The 18,107-nt window shown below is 35.5% G+C and overlaps 1 protein-coding gene across 3 annotated transcripts in view; it reads right to left on the bottom strand.

The window, feature by feature from the left end:
* Positions 1–2,718: 2,718 nt before the first annotated feature.
* rho-5 (rhomboid-5) overlaps positions 2,719–18,107 on the bottom strand; it is a 670,560-nt gene continuing 655,171 nt past the window's right edge. For all 3 annotated transcript variants that reach the window (XM_083125574.1, XM_083125572.1, XM_083125573.1), the window contains 4 exons: positions 16,118–16,361; positions 11,467–11,567; positions 8,059–8,212; positions 2,719–6,331 (listed from right to left, as the gene is read on the bottom strand). In XM_083125574.1, coding sequence (XP_082981700.1) covers positions 5,894–6,331; positions 8,059–8,212; positions 11,467–11,567; positions 16,118–16,361 — 937 coding nt within the window. In that variant the 3' untranslated portion in view covers positions 2,719–5,893. The remainder of the gene's footprint in view (positions 6,332–8,058; positions 8,213–11,466; positions 11,568–16,117; positions 16,362–18,107) is intronic.

The raw sequence follows: 18,107 nt of genomic DNA, 5'->3' as shown, positions 1-18,107 counted from the left end.
TACAGATGACAAAACACTACAGATCTCAACAAGTGTTCGAACAAGATTATATGACAGTGACCCAACATATGTCACAAACACAGCCAGTTTTTAGTATCCGATACAAAAGTACTTGTGAAAACAAGAAGTCTGAAAATATACCGAACACATGGCATCTAAAAGAGAGGCAGCCAGTGGCGACAACTTTTCAAAAACGTTGGGTGGTCTCAAACAATTATTAACTTCACAAAAAAATATTGGGAAGTTTTGGGCCCATGGCACCACTGTACACAGTTGCAATAACTTGCGTAATGAAATTTTAGTATGTAGCTATGGTGCGGTCAACTTAATAGGAGCACCATAAGTACGATATAGTTTACAAAAGGATTGGATATAATGATTCTTGTTTGAGATGTACCATTCATAACCATAGATTTGATGAGTAATACAAATTAGTGCTGGGGGTAGATAAGGGTTAGTTTAAGTCATAGTAGTAACAAATACGTGAGATTTGTCAGCAGGTGTGCACAAGGCGTAAACTTGTTTTCAGCCAAGATGAAAACACCTACTATGCTTGCCTCAAAGTTTCATTATACAAGTTCCAAAATATTCACAAAGATCATCTTTTATTAAAACGCGATTCTATATCGACAGCAACTCTTGCCAGATTAAAGAATGAAGAATGGCATAATAATTATATTTGGAAACATTAAATGCAATGTGCCCGTTGAAAGTCAATTTAGTGTTAAAAGACACCAAAATTATATTCAGTTCTTATTTCAAATGATAAAATGCGGGGCATATAATTTCTCAATTTCCAGGTAAAATCATAATATGTTACATTTGCCATTTTTTCCGTTTGTCACTTTCACTTAGCTATTTTTTCTGTTACCATTTTTACCTAAACTCCCTCTCTAGGGTGCCTAAAGATAACAATAGATCTGTGAACATTGCAGCTTGGCAATTGACACTTAACACACTCCCGTCTGTAAATGACCATTGTCGTTTTTAAAGTATGTTTTTTTGTTTTGTTTTTTTAAAAAATAATTATTTTGACATTGATTGGCGAACGAAAAGGGGTCACCATGTGACTTTAAGGGAAGGAGTGATGCTGTACCTGTGAGCATGTCTGGGGTGCCAAATTACCAAGGGTTCCAGGGGGTCCAACACATTCTCATCCTTGGAAGACCAATGGGGGGTCATTGGTAGTGGACACCAGCAGGAACCCTCGAAGAGGTCAGGTTCCTGTCTGCTGGTGTGAAAAGTCGACAAGAAAGCACCATTTGCAACCTCCAGGGTGCCTTTTGAAAAACCCAAAAATTTACGATGGTGCCACATTTTTTCATTAGGTAAGTTTGGATTCAGAAAACATTTGGGCTGGCTGTTTAAATGCCCCTCCCAGAGTTGGGCATGAATGTGTTAATAAAAGCTTGTCAAACTTCCACCAGAGATCTTTAATCTGCTTCGTATAAAGTGTGTGTCAGTGAAATATGAGACTCTGCGAAGGCTAAAAAGTAGCAAACTAGAGTTGCAACATTGAAAATTGGATTGCTAAAAAGAAGACATGCTCACAAGAATGCATAAAATGATATTATCATGAGTAGCGAGTACACCAATCTTTCAAGCGATTAGGGCATTTTTAGCAAGTGAAGTTCGTCTCTTGAGGATGATAAGTATATAACTAACTAACTCTCTAGCCTTCTTAAACCCAAAGGTTTATGGCTGAAGCAACACAAGCCTTCCATCTATCACTATTCTGGGCAAGATCAATCCAATCTTTTCCATCCTTACCGATTTCCTTTAGGTCCATCTCAACGTTATCCTTCCATTTTCGACTTGGCCTACCATCATGTTTCACAACAAGAATCCTGTACGCTCTTTTCATCACCCATTCATGCCATGTGTAATTATGTCATTATCTCACCCCACCACAACCCCATGCATTCCAAAACTTATAAATACAGTGCACAAGCAGGCTTTTTTGCGAACGCTTGAGGTCCGTGCTTGGTTTCGTGTCACGGGGGGAGGAGCAGGTTCGTTGGGTGTGTATATTCCTGATAGCGGGAAGCCAGATTTTATTGAGGGACCTGGGATTAGTGTTAGGTCGGCGGGCATGGTCACTATTGCATAGGTTTCTTTTGAAAACCTGCGCACGTGAACAAGCACCATACCCACAAAAGCAGACGATGAGATCTGGCGTACAGCGCCAAAACCTCGATGTGCGGTAAAAGAAGGAAGCACTACACCCACACGAGAAGGACAAAAAGTGAAAGGGCTGCATCAACTAGCGCCGCCATGTGCACAAGCAGAAGAAGTAGCAAAATCGATCGCGAAAAAAACTTACATGGAAAAATGAATAGTAAGCTTATCAGAGTTAATTATATTAGGGTATTGTTCAGCAGTGCACTTTTTTCGGTAAATCTTGATCTATAATCTATAATATTTATTCATCCATTGACCCATTTTTTTTATATATAATATACAGGTATAATCATTATTTTATACTCAATCCTTATGTTTTTATTATTGAAGAATTAACTTTGTCTCAATTTTCTCAGAAATATGGATGGACAGCCAGCCCAAATTTAAGGATAAATATATATATATATATTTTTTACATAATCATAAACAAAACCAACTAAACTTCAAACTAGTCTATTTTGTAACCTATTACTACAAGTAAGAGTGGAAATAGACAAGAAAATAGCAACTTTCTTTAATATTTGTAATAATGTTTATTCATCGTTACACAAAAATTACCCCTTTCATTTTTCATATAAAAATCTAGGCTGGGGGAGAGAAAATCACAATATATTGTTTATCTTGATTTCTTAATACTAAAAGTCTGTGAACTCTACTAGAAATACAAAAGCAAATGTACATCAGTGTTGTCAGTTCTTTCATACAATAACATCATCATAATCAGTTCTCACTTAAGTCATGTCAAGATTATATAGATACCTGCATCAGGACAAAGATAATGTACAAGAAGACCTCTGAACAGATATTTTCATTGAACAAATCATCAAACTTCTGAACATTTCCATTCCAATAAAAGACGCAATGCACAAGATATATATGTATATATAAACAAAGTTGTATATATATTTATACAAATTGTATAATTCTGCTTGAGTTTATTTTTATTTTTCACAGGCCCATTTTTTTTTTTTCAAATATCAAGTCTAACATCAACATGATACAGGTTACACTGCAAGTTTCCTACAGGACATAATCCGCAGGAAGGTTCATTTTTTAAAAAGTAAACACGTAGGACAAAAACAGCTACATGTAATGCTCCAAGAGGGATAAGATTTGAAGTTAAAATTTATGAAACAAAGAAAATAGAACAGGAAGCTCCTTTCCTAAGATATAAAAGTTTGCAAGTCTAAATCTACCTCTGTAACAATGATTTAAGTATACTTTAAAAAACACAAGCAGAAATCATTATCTAAGATAAAAATGAGATCAAAATTTGTCGAAAGGAACGAATGAAATGATCGTTAGTGTCAAAAAGGCAGGAGCTTCTTGTTCTAAATCAGTCTCAATGGATATTACATTCCATTATTTCCTCTGAGTATATGTTACGTGGAAAATCCAGTTTTCAGTAAGGCACCTCCAAATATACCACTTCATGTAAGTTGGTCCACAAAATGAAATTAAGAAGTTTCATCACACTGATGGAGACAAAAATATGAAAAATTGAAGGGAATAGAAAAAAAAATCAACTGTTACAACATTTTGTATATTTGATATTACTATGTGTATTTTTCAAATCAACACATCACTACTTTTTTTTGGGCTAAAACACTGCTACCTCCTATTCATGGATTCTTTATTTTCACCACAATTACCTAGTGATGATATTAATGTTATTATATAACACACAAATAGCAAATGTTACAAAGTATAATCATATGAATTGTTTTATTTGATTTTTTAATTCACTACATTCCTTATGCAGTTCTTTTGCACAATTCCACACTGAAAAGGGCATATATTTTCTTTTCCAAATGTCAGTTTTTTTTACTTTTTTGAAATAACATCCACTTTCCATGACACTATCCCTTAGAAATTCGCCTCTTATAGAAAAATAATTTTCATGTTCATTAAAGCAATTGCAAATTGTAGTACATGGAGGGGCCTCTTTTGATAACCTCTTTCAAGAATAAACTTGAATGTATTTTTTTGTTTGTATGTATGTGTTTGTGTGTGTGTGTGTGCGAATGTTAAGTTTTACTTAGATATATATGTATATATTATATATTAATTTAATATTCTGCAATTGATAACAGTTCGAAGCATTAGGACCACATCTGAATTCAGCAGCAAATATGTACACGTTACATCTTATTAGCTACACAATTGCATGTATTCTTATGGAAGACTCTTGACCTAACCTTCTATAATTTGCCGTCTTTCATTACAGCCATTTGTCAAAGATGCTGCACAATTTTCATTGTAAATTATCATGCATAAACTTTGTTAACATACATACACATAAAATGGTGCAAGAAAGAAAAGAAGTACTTGCGTACTAACATAAAGTTTGGAAGATTAGTATTATATCGAGTATTACTTGCTGATTTTACAGTTTTTAGAAATTTGCCAGTAATTATGGTAAGTCGGAACACACAGAATAAGCTGTGAATAAAACAATGTCGAGAAAATATGAACACTTATGAAGAAAACCTGTTCTAATTCACAGCTCTTTCAAATTTATGCTACAGGCATAATTGCCTCAATTTACTTGGTACAAAAAAAAAAAATCTTACCATCACTTTCACATATGGATTTGCTACCAGAAAAAAAAAAATTAACCGAATAGTGCAAAGTAGCTTCCTTTAAAATGCAAACAGAATGATGCAACTATATAAACATGTATGTACACAACAGGTAACAAATAAATGTGAAAACTTAAAGATGTTAAAACATGTATTCATGGCACAGCTGCAATTTATTAGCATCAAAATGATTTGGCACTTAATTTATTATTGTTCACTTAAAATTCGTTCTGACACATTATGACAATAATCTCATGCGAAGAAAAGGGGTATAAACAAACATGAGTTTCCTTGCATTCTGTGAGTATATTACTTGTGTTAAAGTGGTTATCTGAGAAAAACGAAATGAACCAATAAATACAATCTCTGGAGATCTGGTACTGTTAACATTTTATGTGTTTTTATGAGCCCCAATGCATCTTCACAATAGGTATGTACATATAACAAACTGCAAGAAAAGAATCAAAGTTATCTGCAAATGAATTTCACTCAATTCATATAGATAACATTGGTTTCTTTCTCTTTTTTAAATAACATTAACTAACAACATCCATTGATGTTTTATCAGAAGGTTGATGATTTTGAGTGTGTACAGAGACACTTGTAAGGAAAAGAAAACAACCTTGGAACTGTTCATTACATTTCGTCACTACATCACATCGTTTGGTCCAAATGCACAATTGTGCACTAAACTCATTTCATCCCATCACATGCTCCTAAAGCATTTCATGCTTTGATGGTAAGTACGTTATTTGATCTTTTGTTTATTGACACGGTGTTGGAAAACAGTAAGACGAAAAAAGAACACTGTTCAATTGCACATTTGTTGTTAGTGTGCACTTTAACCACGTCCTTATGAAATGTATGTATGAATGAAATTTTTTTTTGTTATCACACGCTCAAAGCACTATGGATGAAATGAAAATTATCACAAAATTGTTTATGATTCTTTTACATTTTAGACACTTGTGTGTTTGAAAAAAAAGGACATTATAGACCTCATACGAAGACAAGTTCTGGAAAGAAATTTCCTCAAATTGTGAGGCTATCCAGAGCATGCTTTGTAATGGCAATATCACAAGTGAGATCTCACCAACGCACCAAAAGAAAAGTACGAATTTCCCACTTCGTCATACACCATCTATGCCTCTGTGCTTGAAGTTTATATTCTGTTCAGCGCAGAAGTCCCTCGTCAGCGGTAGACAGTTAAAATTGTTGCATACTTCACAATCATACACGGGAATCACATAAAATAACACCACAAGTGCTGTAAATAGAAAAACAACCGACAAGAGACACACCCATATGAGTACAATCTTTTTTCGTTTGTCGTATGGGCCAAATGAAACGAACGGGAGGAGGGCATAAGCTAAAAGGAAGCCAAATACAAATCCAAACAGGTGGGCGTAGTTGTCCACCCATGGTAAGAGGCCAATTAAGAAGAGCATCGTGGTGATACCGATTAACTTCAAGAGAGCCTGGTCGGGATGCCTCAGCATTGGCCAGACATTGATTACTTCAACTATGACGCACGCGAGTAGGCCAAACTGTGCTCCGGCTGGACCAACCTATAAACAATTATAAAATTGTATTAGTTTTTACCGCTTAATAACAATTGTTGATTAGTTCTTACAGACAGTGTGCATTTCTTACAAAAATTAACATGACTTTCGATACATCATGCAATTCATCATCAAGGTTGTAAATGTTTACATCTGCAGAGACGACACTAGTGGGCATATTTCATGTCTGAATTTTAGCTTTGGTGCACAGGATACTTATTTGATACCACCTGATCTTTCTGCATGAACACATTAAATTTAATTTTAACCCTCCATAACCCGCATGGTGGCAGTGTGCTGCCTTTTCTAAATTTTGAATTATTTTGCTTACGAGAAATAATGGTCAGGAAAGTACTAGGTAACCTATCTACACTATTCCCACGAAAACATTGAGGCGTTAGCACCTATTTTCTGGCATGCTTTTAGTTGATTACACACCTCTGAATGACCGGTCCCCCTTTGGCGGTACTCAGTACCATGCGTGGGAACGTTTCCTACCTTAAATCATAACATGCCAGCCTTGAATTTAGTGGAAATAAGAAGAATGAAATGACGGTACGTTGTTCGGAATGCAAATTATTTGTATGCAGAAACCATTGCAGTGCCCATATGAAATATCAGAGTTGTCAAAATAATGATATTGAAAAGTGATAACATTCGGTACCTTTTATTTGAGTCAGTACGTCTTCTTTTATGTATATCTTAAAAGTAAGAGAAACTGATTGAGATTTGAACATTCTAAAAATATTGTGTTTCTTCTAGTTGTATTTTATAGATTTCATTGCTTTTTCTGCAAGTCAGTAAGATTTAGACTGAGAATTTTGGAACAAATAGTTCCTTACTAAGCCCATATAAGTTGTATGATTTCAATTCATTTTGAAAAGTACGTTACAATTTTTTTCAAAAATACATTCATTTTTTTTTTTAAATAAGTTGACAATTTTGTGAATGGCGAGTTAATTTTTTTAGTTCCCTCATTACATGCTCTCTCTCTCTAGCCTTCTTAAACCTGAAGGTTCATAGCTGCAGCAACACAGGCCTTCCATCCATCCCTATCTTGAGCAAGATCTATATTCACTGTTTTCCATCCCTACCGATTTCCTTTACGTCTATCTCATGGCCAAGTTTTAATTATTTTTAGAATAATATTTTTGTGCATTTGCTTCAACAGTCTAAGCTTGTAATTCTATTAGACACTTTAATAATTTTTTTTTAGTATATTTCCATTAATAGCTAATAAAAATGGCCAAAATGGACATGTTTGCGTTCATATATATATATCGCCTGATTTCTAGTAAGAGCTAGTGTAATTAAACATCGATTTGCATTGATAATTCATGTAAATAATGTATATTTTGATAGGTCGGCACTGAGTGCTGCACACGGGACATTTGGGCTACTATGAGGATGCAGATGACAGTGAGTTAAATTAAATATAAAATGTTGTCCGATACCAATAACCGATATTCAACCGATCCGATATAAAGTTTCAAATGGTATGCACGCATGTTTCATGTTTTCTTTATTTTCAACATCTCAGCACCCCTATATGATTAATTCTGGCACTGCCACTACATTATAACTAATTAGTTGCCATTTGCTAGAAAATCTTTCCCCAAAATTCCATTTTAGAATGAACAACAATGCAAGGATATTAATCTGGCATCAACTCTGATCTATTTTTTAGACCTATGTATTTATTTCCATGCAGAGAAACACTTATAGCTACTTACCTCTGCTCTGTATGGAACGAAAATTGCACTTGCTAGGTTTCCTGCTACTCCAGAACCAAGATAAATGATACCAATTCGCAATGGTCCTGCCAACTTTTCTAAGTCTCTCATAAGGAAGAACTGAACTACCAAAGTGATTAACAAATGAACTAGCCTGTAAGAAAATGAAAAAAGATATGTACACACTGATGCAATTTTTAGTCTTAATATATTTTACACAAGCACAACATAACAAGTTTACATCTGGTAGATGACTGTTCATGATGGTAACTTTTTTTCTTCTTTTTAGCTGTCACCTTATGGGTTTATTCAAAGGAGTTACTGGATGCCTAATTTCAAACATCTTTGGAAAGTTACTTTTGAAATGTATCTGACTTATGTTACTTTGCTCAAAAAGTAAGTCCGTTACTTTTACAGTTACTCCCTTCATGATAACCTATAACTTGCAGAATGTGTTTAATGCATGAACTGAAAGCAGGCTGTCCTTTTCTTTAGTGATGACCATCCAAATTTAACACTAATTTTTAATAAATTATAATAATCTTCATATGTTTAGTTATGGAAATACAGAGGCAAGATACAACAAAATTCAAACTAACCTTTATACTTAAAAAAATTACACCATGCAAAACATTTGCTCGTAACAAATAGGTATATATTTTAACTGAAATGTTTGGCAATGCATTAAATAATTTATTGTGGTAAATTTATCTTTCCTCCAGCAAACTTAAAATACTTTGTGCAAAGCCTACTTTGAGGTTCCCTTGTAGGCCACTATTAACGCTTTAATCTGTGGTTTTAAAGTATAATCTGTGGTTTTAAAGTAACATTTGTCACAATATTTAAAATAATATAATGTGATGTATGGGAAACACAATGGTATTTTCAGATGCTGGCCAACTACTGTAACATGGAAGGTTCATTCTGAAAAAAGATGAATGATTTATACAGAAAAACCTTGCAGTATTTTTTTATGTAACCCTGAAGTAAAAATAAGTAAAACTACCTTAGCACTCAATTGCTTTTATTCCTTTGTTTCACTAGTTAAACAATGGGTTTTATCAAATTATTCAACTACTCTTTGTAATTTATGAAAAAATCCAGCTTTCATTATCATGACGAAAATCATTTTTTTGTCATTTTTTAAGAATTTTAAGGTCATTCTATTGGTCTTCTTCTTCTTCTTTTTTTGTTGTAAGTCATTGATTATCAGTTCATTAACTTCCGAGTCCCAGTCATAACTCTTGTCTCTTTCCTGCCAAAATAGCAGACAACAGTTTGAGGGTGCCAACGAAAACCAATCACGTTGATAGACTGCCCACCACTTTTGACAAAGCTTACTGCACCCCTGCATGATTGGCAACAGTGTTCAAGTGACTTAGTACTAAGTGGCAGGAAACTGACAAGTGCGTTGGAAAAAGGGTGGGGGGGGGGGGGGTGGACTGGTTCATTGACCCCAGTTAGAATTTGGCAACGTTCATTTCAAGTTACAAAAAAACATAAAGCTTGTTATTTATATTGTTATATTAATAACAGAAATAAAGTTAAATTACTTAGTATTCAAATGGAACAATGAATCAAAAAATACAGGGCTACTATAAATGATTAATTCGATTTCAAAAACACTGTATTTTCCAAAGTATTGCACATACAGATATGCATGATACAGGAAAGTAACTGTAAACTCACCAAGTTTGCATCGTGCCACACCAGATGGCAGCATGAGTGCAGTGCCTGTACAAAATGCCTACAAACCGAGAAAAGAGTTTTTGTGTGTTGGAATATGCGAGATGTTTGTTTGTTATTGCACTGCAGCGTGCATTCAGAAGAGAGTACAGAAAAGAACCACCATGTAAACGGAGCATTTTGCGGTGGTATCAGCAGTTGAAGAACACTGGTTGTCTGTGTAAACAGAAAAGGAGCAGAAAAGGTGAATATTTTCTGTGCGATGTCACAGACAAAGCTGTATGGGCCGTTTTTCTTCTGTGAGAAGACTGAGAGTGGTACCTCTTAGCTGGATATGTTGCAGTTGTGGTTGTTTCTACAACTGAAGGCTGATTCCGGGAATTTCATCTACCAACAAGATGGGGCACTTCCCATTGGAACATTCATGTTCGTCGCTACGTAAACGACAAACTTCCACATCGCTGGATTGGCCATGTTGGTCTGGATGACGTAGCTCTGTTCGCTTGGCTCCCCAGGTCGCCTGATCTAACGTCATGTGACTTCTTCCTATGGGGGTACGTTAAGGACTTAGTTTACATTCCCCCCACTGCCAAGAACACTGGTAGAGCTCAGGGAATGCATAAATGCTTCTATGATGACCATTGACAGGGGATTGCTACAAAATGTATGGGTGAAACTCTACTACCGCTTGGATGTGTGTTGTGTGGCTAGGAGGGCACACATAGAACATTTGTAGAAATGTGAGGAAAACTTGGTGAGTTTATAGTTATTTTCATGTATCACTCATATCTGTATGTGCAATACTTTGGAAAATACAGTGTTTTGAAATCAAATGAATCATTTATAGTAGCCCTGTACATAAAATTACGAAAGTCAAGTGTAAAATACAGTAAACAGTTTAGTTTTTCATATTCTACTGTTTAAAATAAAGAATTTCACAGCTGTAAAATTTCCGAAAATGTTAGTTTTATGTGAAAGGTCATACAAAAGAACACCATGACTAAAATTTCCCCCCTAATTTTTAAAGTTTTTTCTTGAAGGAGTTAAGTTAATAACCAAATACAATCTGTTGGATCGAATACAAAAGGGGATAAAAATAATAATGGAATTTGGAATAAAATTGGGTTACTTTCATTACTTTACAATAAATGATAAGCATAATAATAATAACTATTATCATTATTTTTTATTTTATTCAAGTTTTATTAATGGTCTGATCCCCACCCCTACAAAAATTTCTGGCGACGCCTATGTCATAGAGTTTTCTTAATCCCATATAGCATGACTACTATGCAAAATAGATCAAGTGAGATTCTGTAAGTTGTTCCCACTCTTTACTACACCCATCTGAGGGTTTTAACAAAATACTGAGTCTTTTTTGACTACAGAAGTTGACTTGGTGGATGCATGAAAGGATATATTAATGAATCCACCCATAATTACACAGATTCGGTGGGTCTGAGCGATGTGATTTTTCTCCCTGTGTTCCACTTTTTTTTTTAGTATGGATGGTGCAACCTACAAAACATCAAATTCCCTCCCCTGTCTGCATGAGTTGTAGTGTAGCACCCAGCTAAACATGTAGTGCCACCTGTGATGTCAACCACAGTAATGAGCAGCTAGAAAATTGGAGATAGAATGCCAGAAGTGGTTGTTATCATATTTCCATGCTACCTTGATTCAACACAACCAAGAAATTCATATTTAATGAATTTAACTTACCCAGCATGTAAAAATAAGGAAGTCCAAAGGCGATAAAACTGGTCAGGGACTTCAGGGTTATAGAAGGGAATCATACCGCACACATCATCGAGACAAGATACCTAAAAAGCAAGAAAAGAAAATGGATTAATAGATCTGTATCTATAGAAGGTACATATCAAAATGAAGATTACGCTTCCTCATTATGAGTAATGTTACATACGGATATAATTAATTTACTTATAAGTTGTTATTTTCTGCTCAGATAGCTAATTAAAACTGGAATTTGAACAGTGTTTTTTTTTTTGATTACAGAATAAAAATTAAAAAATATTTAGGTGGGTTGTAATTAGGACTGAGCCGATACCACTTTGAACTGATACCGATACTCTTACCGATTCCCACTGATACCGATACTTGAAAATTGCAATAATTAAAATTTGTGCAAAATATTGATCAATATCGGTGTGTAAAAATTCTTGTCCAATCATATGCATCAATTTACCAAGAAATTTGCTTTAGAATATAAAAGAATTACATAAGAATATTAAAATAGATATTATCTAATTACAAAATATGTTTTTTCTTGCAAAATTGGTGCAAAATAAAAAACAAGTTTGAATGTTGCATAATTTCCAGGATAATTAGACTCCGCGAAAGTGTCACGCAGCATTTTTTGCAGACCCCGTGAAACACCAATATGTCGGGAAAAGTATTGGCTGGTATCGGTAGATGAATTCCAACCGAAACTTTCTGATACCGATATATCGGCATCAGTATCAGCTCAGCCCTAGTTATTTGGTCTAGGAATTAATTCATGCGCCTGGGCAAGAGATGGCGTAACGAGCGTATCGTCCCACAGTTCCGTGTAGCCACACATGCGTTGAAAACTCCTGTCAGCGCAACATCGTTCGTAGTATAGGGCAGTTGATTGACGTGCCAACAACAGCATTTTGTAGTCAACTGAACATGGCGCAGTTCGTGCCAGATAAAGTGTTTTTGCAGGGTGTTCTGCTTCATTACTTTAACATGCAGAAAAGTGCTACCAAAAGTCATTGTATTTTGGTGGAAGTGTATGGTGACCATGCGCTAGCTGAGCGAACGTGTCAGAAGTGGTTTGCACGGTTTAGAAGTGGTGATTTCGGCCTGGAAGACCAAGAGCGACCTGGACAGCCAAAAAAATTTGAAGACGAAGAATTGAGAGCATTGCTCGATCAGGATTCGTGTCAAACGCAGGAAGAACTTGCAGAAGCATTAGGCGTTGATCAAACAAAAGTTTCCAAACGCCTCAAAGCCATGGGAATGATTCAAAAGATGTCACATTGGGTTCCACATGAATTGAAAGACCGAGACGTTGAAAGACGAAAAACCATTTGCGAATTGCTGCTTCAAAGACAGAAAAGAAAGGGATTTTTGCATCGCATTGTTACTGGCGATGAGAAGTGGATCCATTACGAGAACCTGAAACGAAAAAAAGGCCTGGGTGAAGCCAGGTGAACCAGGTCCATCACAACCGAAACGAGATATTCACTGTGCAAAGGTTATGCTGTGCATATGGTGGGATATGAAAGGTGTGGTGTACTATGAGCTGCTGCAACCGGGTGAAACTATTAATGGAGAACGTTATCGACGACAATTAATGCGTTTGAAGCAAGCTCTGGCCAGGAAACGACCAGAATGGGAGAACAGACATGACAAACTTATTTTTCAACATGATAACGCTCACCCACATGTCGCAAAACTGTTCAAAACCTATTTAGAAAATGTCGGATGGGAAGTTTTACCCCACCCGCCGTATTCACCAGACGTTACTCCTTCGGACTACTACTTGTTCGATTGCATGAATAACGATTTGATTGGACAGCGGTTCACTTCTTCAGAAGATATCGAAAAATGGGTCTCTGACTGGATCGCTTCAAAGGATGAGGACTTCTTTCGCCACGGAATCCGTAACTTGCCTGACAGATGGGCGAAAGTGGTGGCTTGCGATGGACAATATTTTTCTTAAGGTATTTATGTATTTTGTGTTTCAACTACAGCTTCAATGTGTGCGTAACAACCGCACGAATTAATTCCTAGACCAAATATAATCTTTAACTTGTGTTAAGATAGAGGTTCAGCCGACCTTCATGGTGGGGTGATTAGCGCAGTATGCTAGAGAGTTCGAATTCCAGCCTGGGCATGAGTGTTCTTTGAGTGTCCCTTCATCACTGATCCTCATCTTCATGATTAGCCAAGAGTGGCAGAAAAATGAAGTAAAATAAATCAAATCAATTAATCAAATATAGAGGTTCACTCAGATTTACAAATTTTCAATTACACAAAGTAACATAAACACGTCAGTTCAGGATAAACTTCCAAGTTTTCAAGAACAAACCTCACTATTATCTTCTGGGACTAAAGTTGAGATTCAGAAATAACCCCACAAATGTCCTGAGATAATGTCTTCATTTGCTGCTGTGAAAGCTTATGGTCATTTATTAGGGTGAATCAAAAAGTAAGTTACACCCGACCCATGTTCCTGTACTGAGAGAGATAAAATAATCACGCTTGGTGCAGCACTGTCCAGAATGTATTCTCCCCATACCCAAAGCAGCCATGCTGCAGCAGCTTTAATATGAGTGCAGTCACCGTGTCAGTATGGCGTGTTCTACTGAGGTGGCATCCAACATTGAGTGCACTCAGTCGTCCGATTTTTGTGGACACGGAGGCATAATCACAGTGAAATCCATCGCCAAATTGTCGAGGTGTATGGTATGAATGTAATGTCACATCCCATGATCAGTAAATTGCCAGATGTTCGAAAGAACGAACGTGAACGATGTGTCAGGCAGCCTGCAACTGGAACACTATCGACAAAACGGAGCATGTGAATGCAATCATCTTGCCAACCACCATGTGAAAATTAAGAGAGATTGCAAGTGAACTGAACATATCATACAATAGTGTGTGTGTGTCTATGCTGATTCATGACCAGTTGGGTGTATAGTACACTGTGCTCTCACTGGGTGCCACGATTGTTAACCGATGAGCACAAAAGTCAACTGAATTGAAATTTGACGTAAGTTTTACACACAAGAAATAAACAAACTGGTCACATGATTCAAAAAGTTTTTGGAATACCTTGGTGACTATGTCGAAAAAAGTTAGATGTTCATACATTTTTGTCCAATAATTATTTTCTTTCAAATGTGTTTTGATTGTTTTTTACAGGGGGGTGTAACTTACATTTTGATTCACCCACGTATAACCATCTATAGTCCCCCTAACAGCCTTAGTTTCAATCACAGATGTGCACCAGGCTCATGACTTTAGAGGCTCAATCTCGATTACCAAATTCCAGTAATTTGATCTACATGCAGTAGCATGCCTGGGGTTTTTATCATAGAGAAATATGATTCCCTGATGACTCAGTGAGTACTGTATTTTCCAAGTTTTCATGCATATAATTTAATTAGAATTACATGAAACTATAATGGGGACAGGGAGGGCATCTGCCATTGAAAGCAATGAGAATATAAAAATAATATCCCACCATTTCTTTTAGTAAGTTGTAAATCAGACCAAAAATATATCCTGAGGAACTGTTATTATTTTTGACTTTTTGAAATATGTTTCTCTACAAAAAATTAAGTCTATGTGAATTAGAAGAAGAAAAATGTTCGGAGGCACTACAAGGTGAAGAAGAACCAGATGGTATTGAAGAAAGTGACCATCCTACAGACACAGAGAACTCTGCTGAATCCGAAAACAAAGTATGTAACTTTGTAGTATGTTTTCTACTTTAACTATCATTAAAAAAATTTACCTATTAAACTTTTGTAAAATCGTGTTTCTTTGGCATATTATATTCTTACAAAAAAAAGAACAAAACGTTATTTTAAAAAGGTGTATTAAACTTTTGTAAACTCATGCCGGTTTATTATATATTGTATTATAAAAATGAAAAATAAACAAATAAAAGACACAAAAAATACAAAAACTAATTAAAAATATGATAAATTAGACCAATAGACATAAAATATTCGCATGGTCATTTTCACTATTTGCACCTCCTCACGTAAGATGTTGCAGTGCATGTTCTTCCAGGTTAATACACATATATACATGACAGAATGTATGGCTCAATACAGAGCCTTGAAATTGTCCACTCAACAATTGCTTCTCTGGAAAGGTAAAAAGGTAAAGTGCTCCCCTGTGCATAGCACCATGCCATGAAGGCGTATAGGGGGTGTAGGGGTAATGCCCCACACTTTCTTGATCCGGTCGTGAGTAGGGGTGATGTAAACAGCATCACGCCCCTGACCACCTTTCCCCCCAGGGTTTCCCCCAGGTACCCATCTTATTCGACGCTGGGTGGGCGCCGGGACCGCTTCCTGGAAAGTGTGTATTGTATAGACTGAAGACACACACAAATTGGCACCACATAGAATATGATATAAATAATAATAATAATGAAACTTAACTCCCTTTTTCAAAAAATGAAATCATAAATGTGTCAACAATGGTGTCCGAGAGTCATCTTGGTGGTAAAATGCACAGAGTGTTCGACTCAATCTTCCTATGGAAACTCTGGGTTTGAATCCTGGTCTGGGCATATCGATACATCAATTTTATCTAATTATCATTGGAGATTAGCCAGAAACTGATATAAATGAAGAATAAACCATACCTGAGCGCAAAGAGAAGCTTCCTCATGGAAGTATCCCTTTACAAAATCACAGTATTCCTTTGTGGTGATACGGCATTCACCATGAATGCCAATGCAGCAGGGGTGGCCGATTACTTCGCATATCATATGTTCTGCGGTCTTATCTTTAAAAAGTGGGATGGAACTGGTTTTCCTGCAGATAGGCCACTTGGTGATATCATCCGGCCACTCGTAGGGAGCTATCGAAGCTGGAGCTTCACAAAATCTATAAAAAAATGGATTCACACACATTAAAAAGATTACATTAATTTACTTATCAAAATTCCAAATATAGCACTTGGTCATTTTACATGTGAATGTGATAACAGTGAAAATATAAAGACACCAGAATTTCTACGAGATGTAACAACACACAGTGTCGTATTTCACTGCATAATCGTCACAGGCTTTATGCCAATTTTTTTGCAAAAAAAAAAAGGTGGGGTGTAACCATTATGTGAAGCTTTTTGAAAAAAAAAGTGTTGGTATTACCAGCACTTAAAAATAATTTATTACTAAACTGTTTTTGGTGCAAGAATAGTCCAAATCAATGCATATAATTTCTTCATGACAATTTAGCAAATATCTTTCTGATCTGAAAAAAGTTAAAATATCAGTTGTTATTGATTTGTGCATTACAGTCTAAATATTTCACTTGAGAAAATTTGCTACAGTGTTGTGAAACGAATTTTTGGATGGAAAAAAAGGATGCGATGAATATGTGGTGAAATACGGTATGAAAGTAAATTTAAGATTTTTCACAGCAAATTGCTTGAAAGGTTGTTGTATTGCCCATGGCAACAGTTGAGTAGTTCATGTAATTTGAGAAGGCACCAGGCACTCACTTCTTAAGTTACCAGCAGCTACTCTGGAGAGAAATTTGTGATCTGCCAGTTTGGGTGTTTAATGTTTTCACGAGCATGGACTTTTGCAGATAGGACACGTTGTCGGACATTAGCTAAGAAGAAATTAAATACAGAGTTCAATCTAGTTAGGTTTGACAGACACAAATTCAAATTTGGGTGCAAATTAAAGATTTGCAAAATGTACTGAGTAGAGAGAGATTATTAATTTTTGTAAGCTGATAGAGCAAACATTAGCATAGGCACAGAACCTTTCGTAATTGAACAGATACAGAAAAGGAAAGCTTTTCATCAAATGTAATGCCTAGATGCTTCTGTGTGCCAACTATTTGAATACAATTATATACTATCATGTATTTTCTGTTGAGTGTATTGGTCTTTAGAGAGAACATTTTTGAGGGTTTAGTTTCAAGTTTCATAAACCACATCATTTTATTGGAGAATCTATATTATTTTGTAGATGTGCCATATCAGTGAACCATGCGCATCATGGAGCATGGAAGTAAGATTTAAATTTTGTTTAATACGACATAGGAAAAGCAATACAAAATGTGAGCATTTTAAGATTATCTTTCTCGTACATATAATCTACATGAAAAATACATTTCAGACATTAAAAAGGTTTGACTCAGAGGAAATTGTATGACTTGAATGACTGTAACATCACTGAAAAGTAATTCCATGAATTATTTAATCATATTTATGTTTAATTATTGTCAGCATATAAATGGTGTGATTTATTAAACTTGAAACTAAACCCTCAGAATTAAGTCTGCTATGATAATACTTTGTTAATAAAATGTTGAGGATACACTTAAAATTAACTAAAAATACTCAAGCATCATTCTTAAACATTACAATATTTAAGAATCACACACAAGAAACAAATTTTTGGAAGTATGAAAATGTTGTGCAATGTTTGGAACTTAATGGTTTTCTAAACAATATCTTCATTATTAACGGGTGCTTAATTTCATAGTAAATATGTAAAAATTAGTTAATATGCACTTCATTGTTAGTTGCTTTAAGAAACATTTCTGCATTACGCTTAATAGTACTGCATACACCGTCTCATTATGTAACACGCTTGAACCCTTGTTTATGAAAAT

Source organism: Lepisma saccharinum, chromosome 7, assembly GCF_977018435.1.
Source record: "Lepisma saccharinum chromosome 7, izLepSacc3.1, whole genome shotgun sequence".
Lineage (NCBI taxonomy): Eukaryota > Metazoa > Arthropoda > Insecta > Zygentoma > Lepismatidae > Lepisma > Lepisma saccharinum.
Note: the sequence above shows the minus strand (reverse complement) of the source record. Positions and strands in the feature narration are given on the sequence as shown.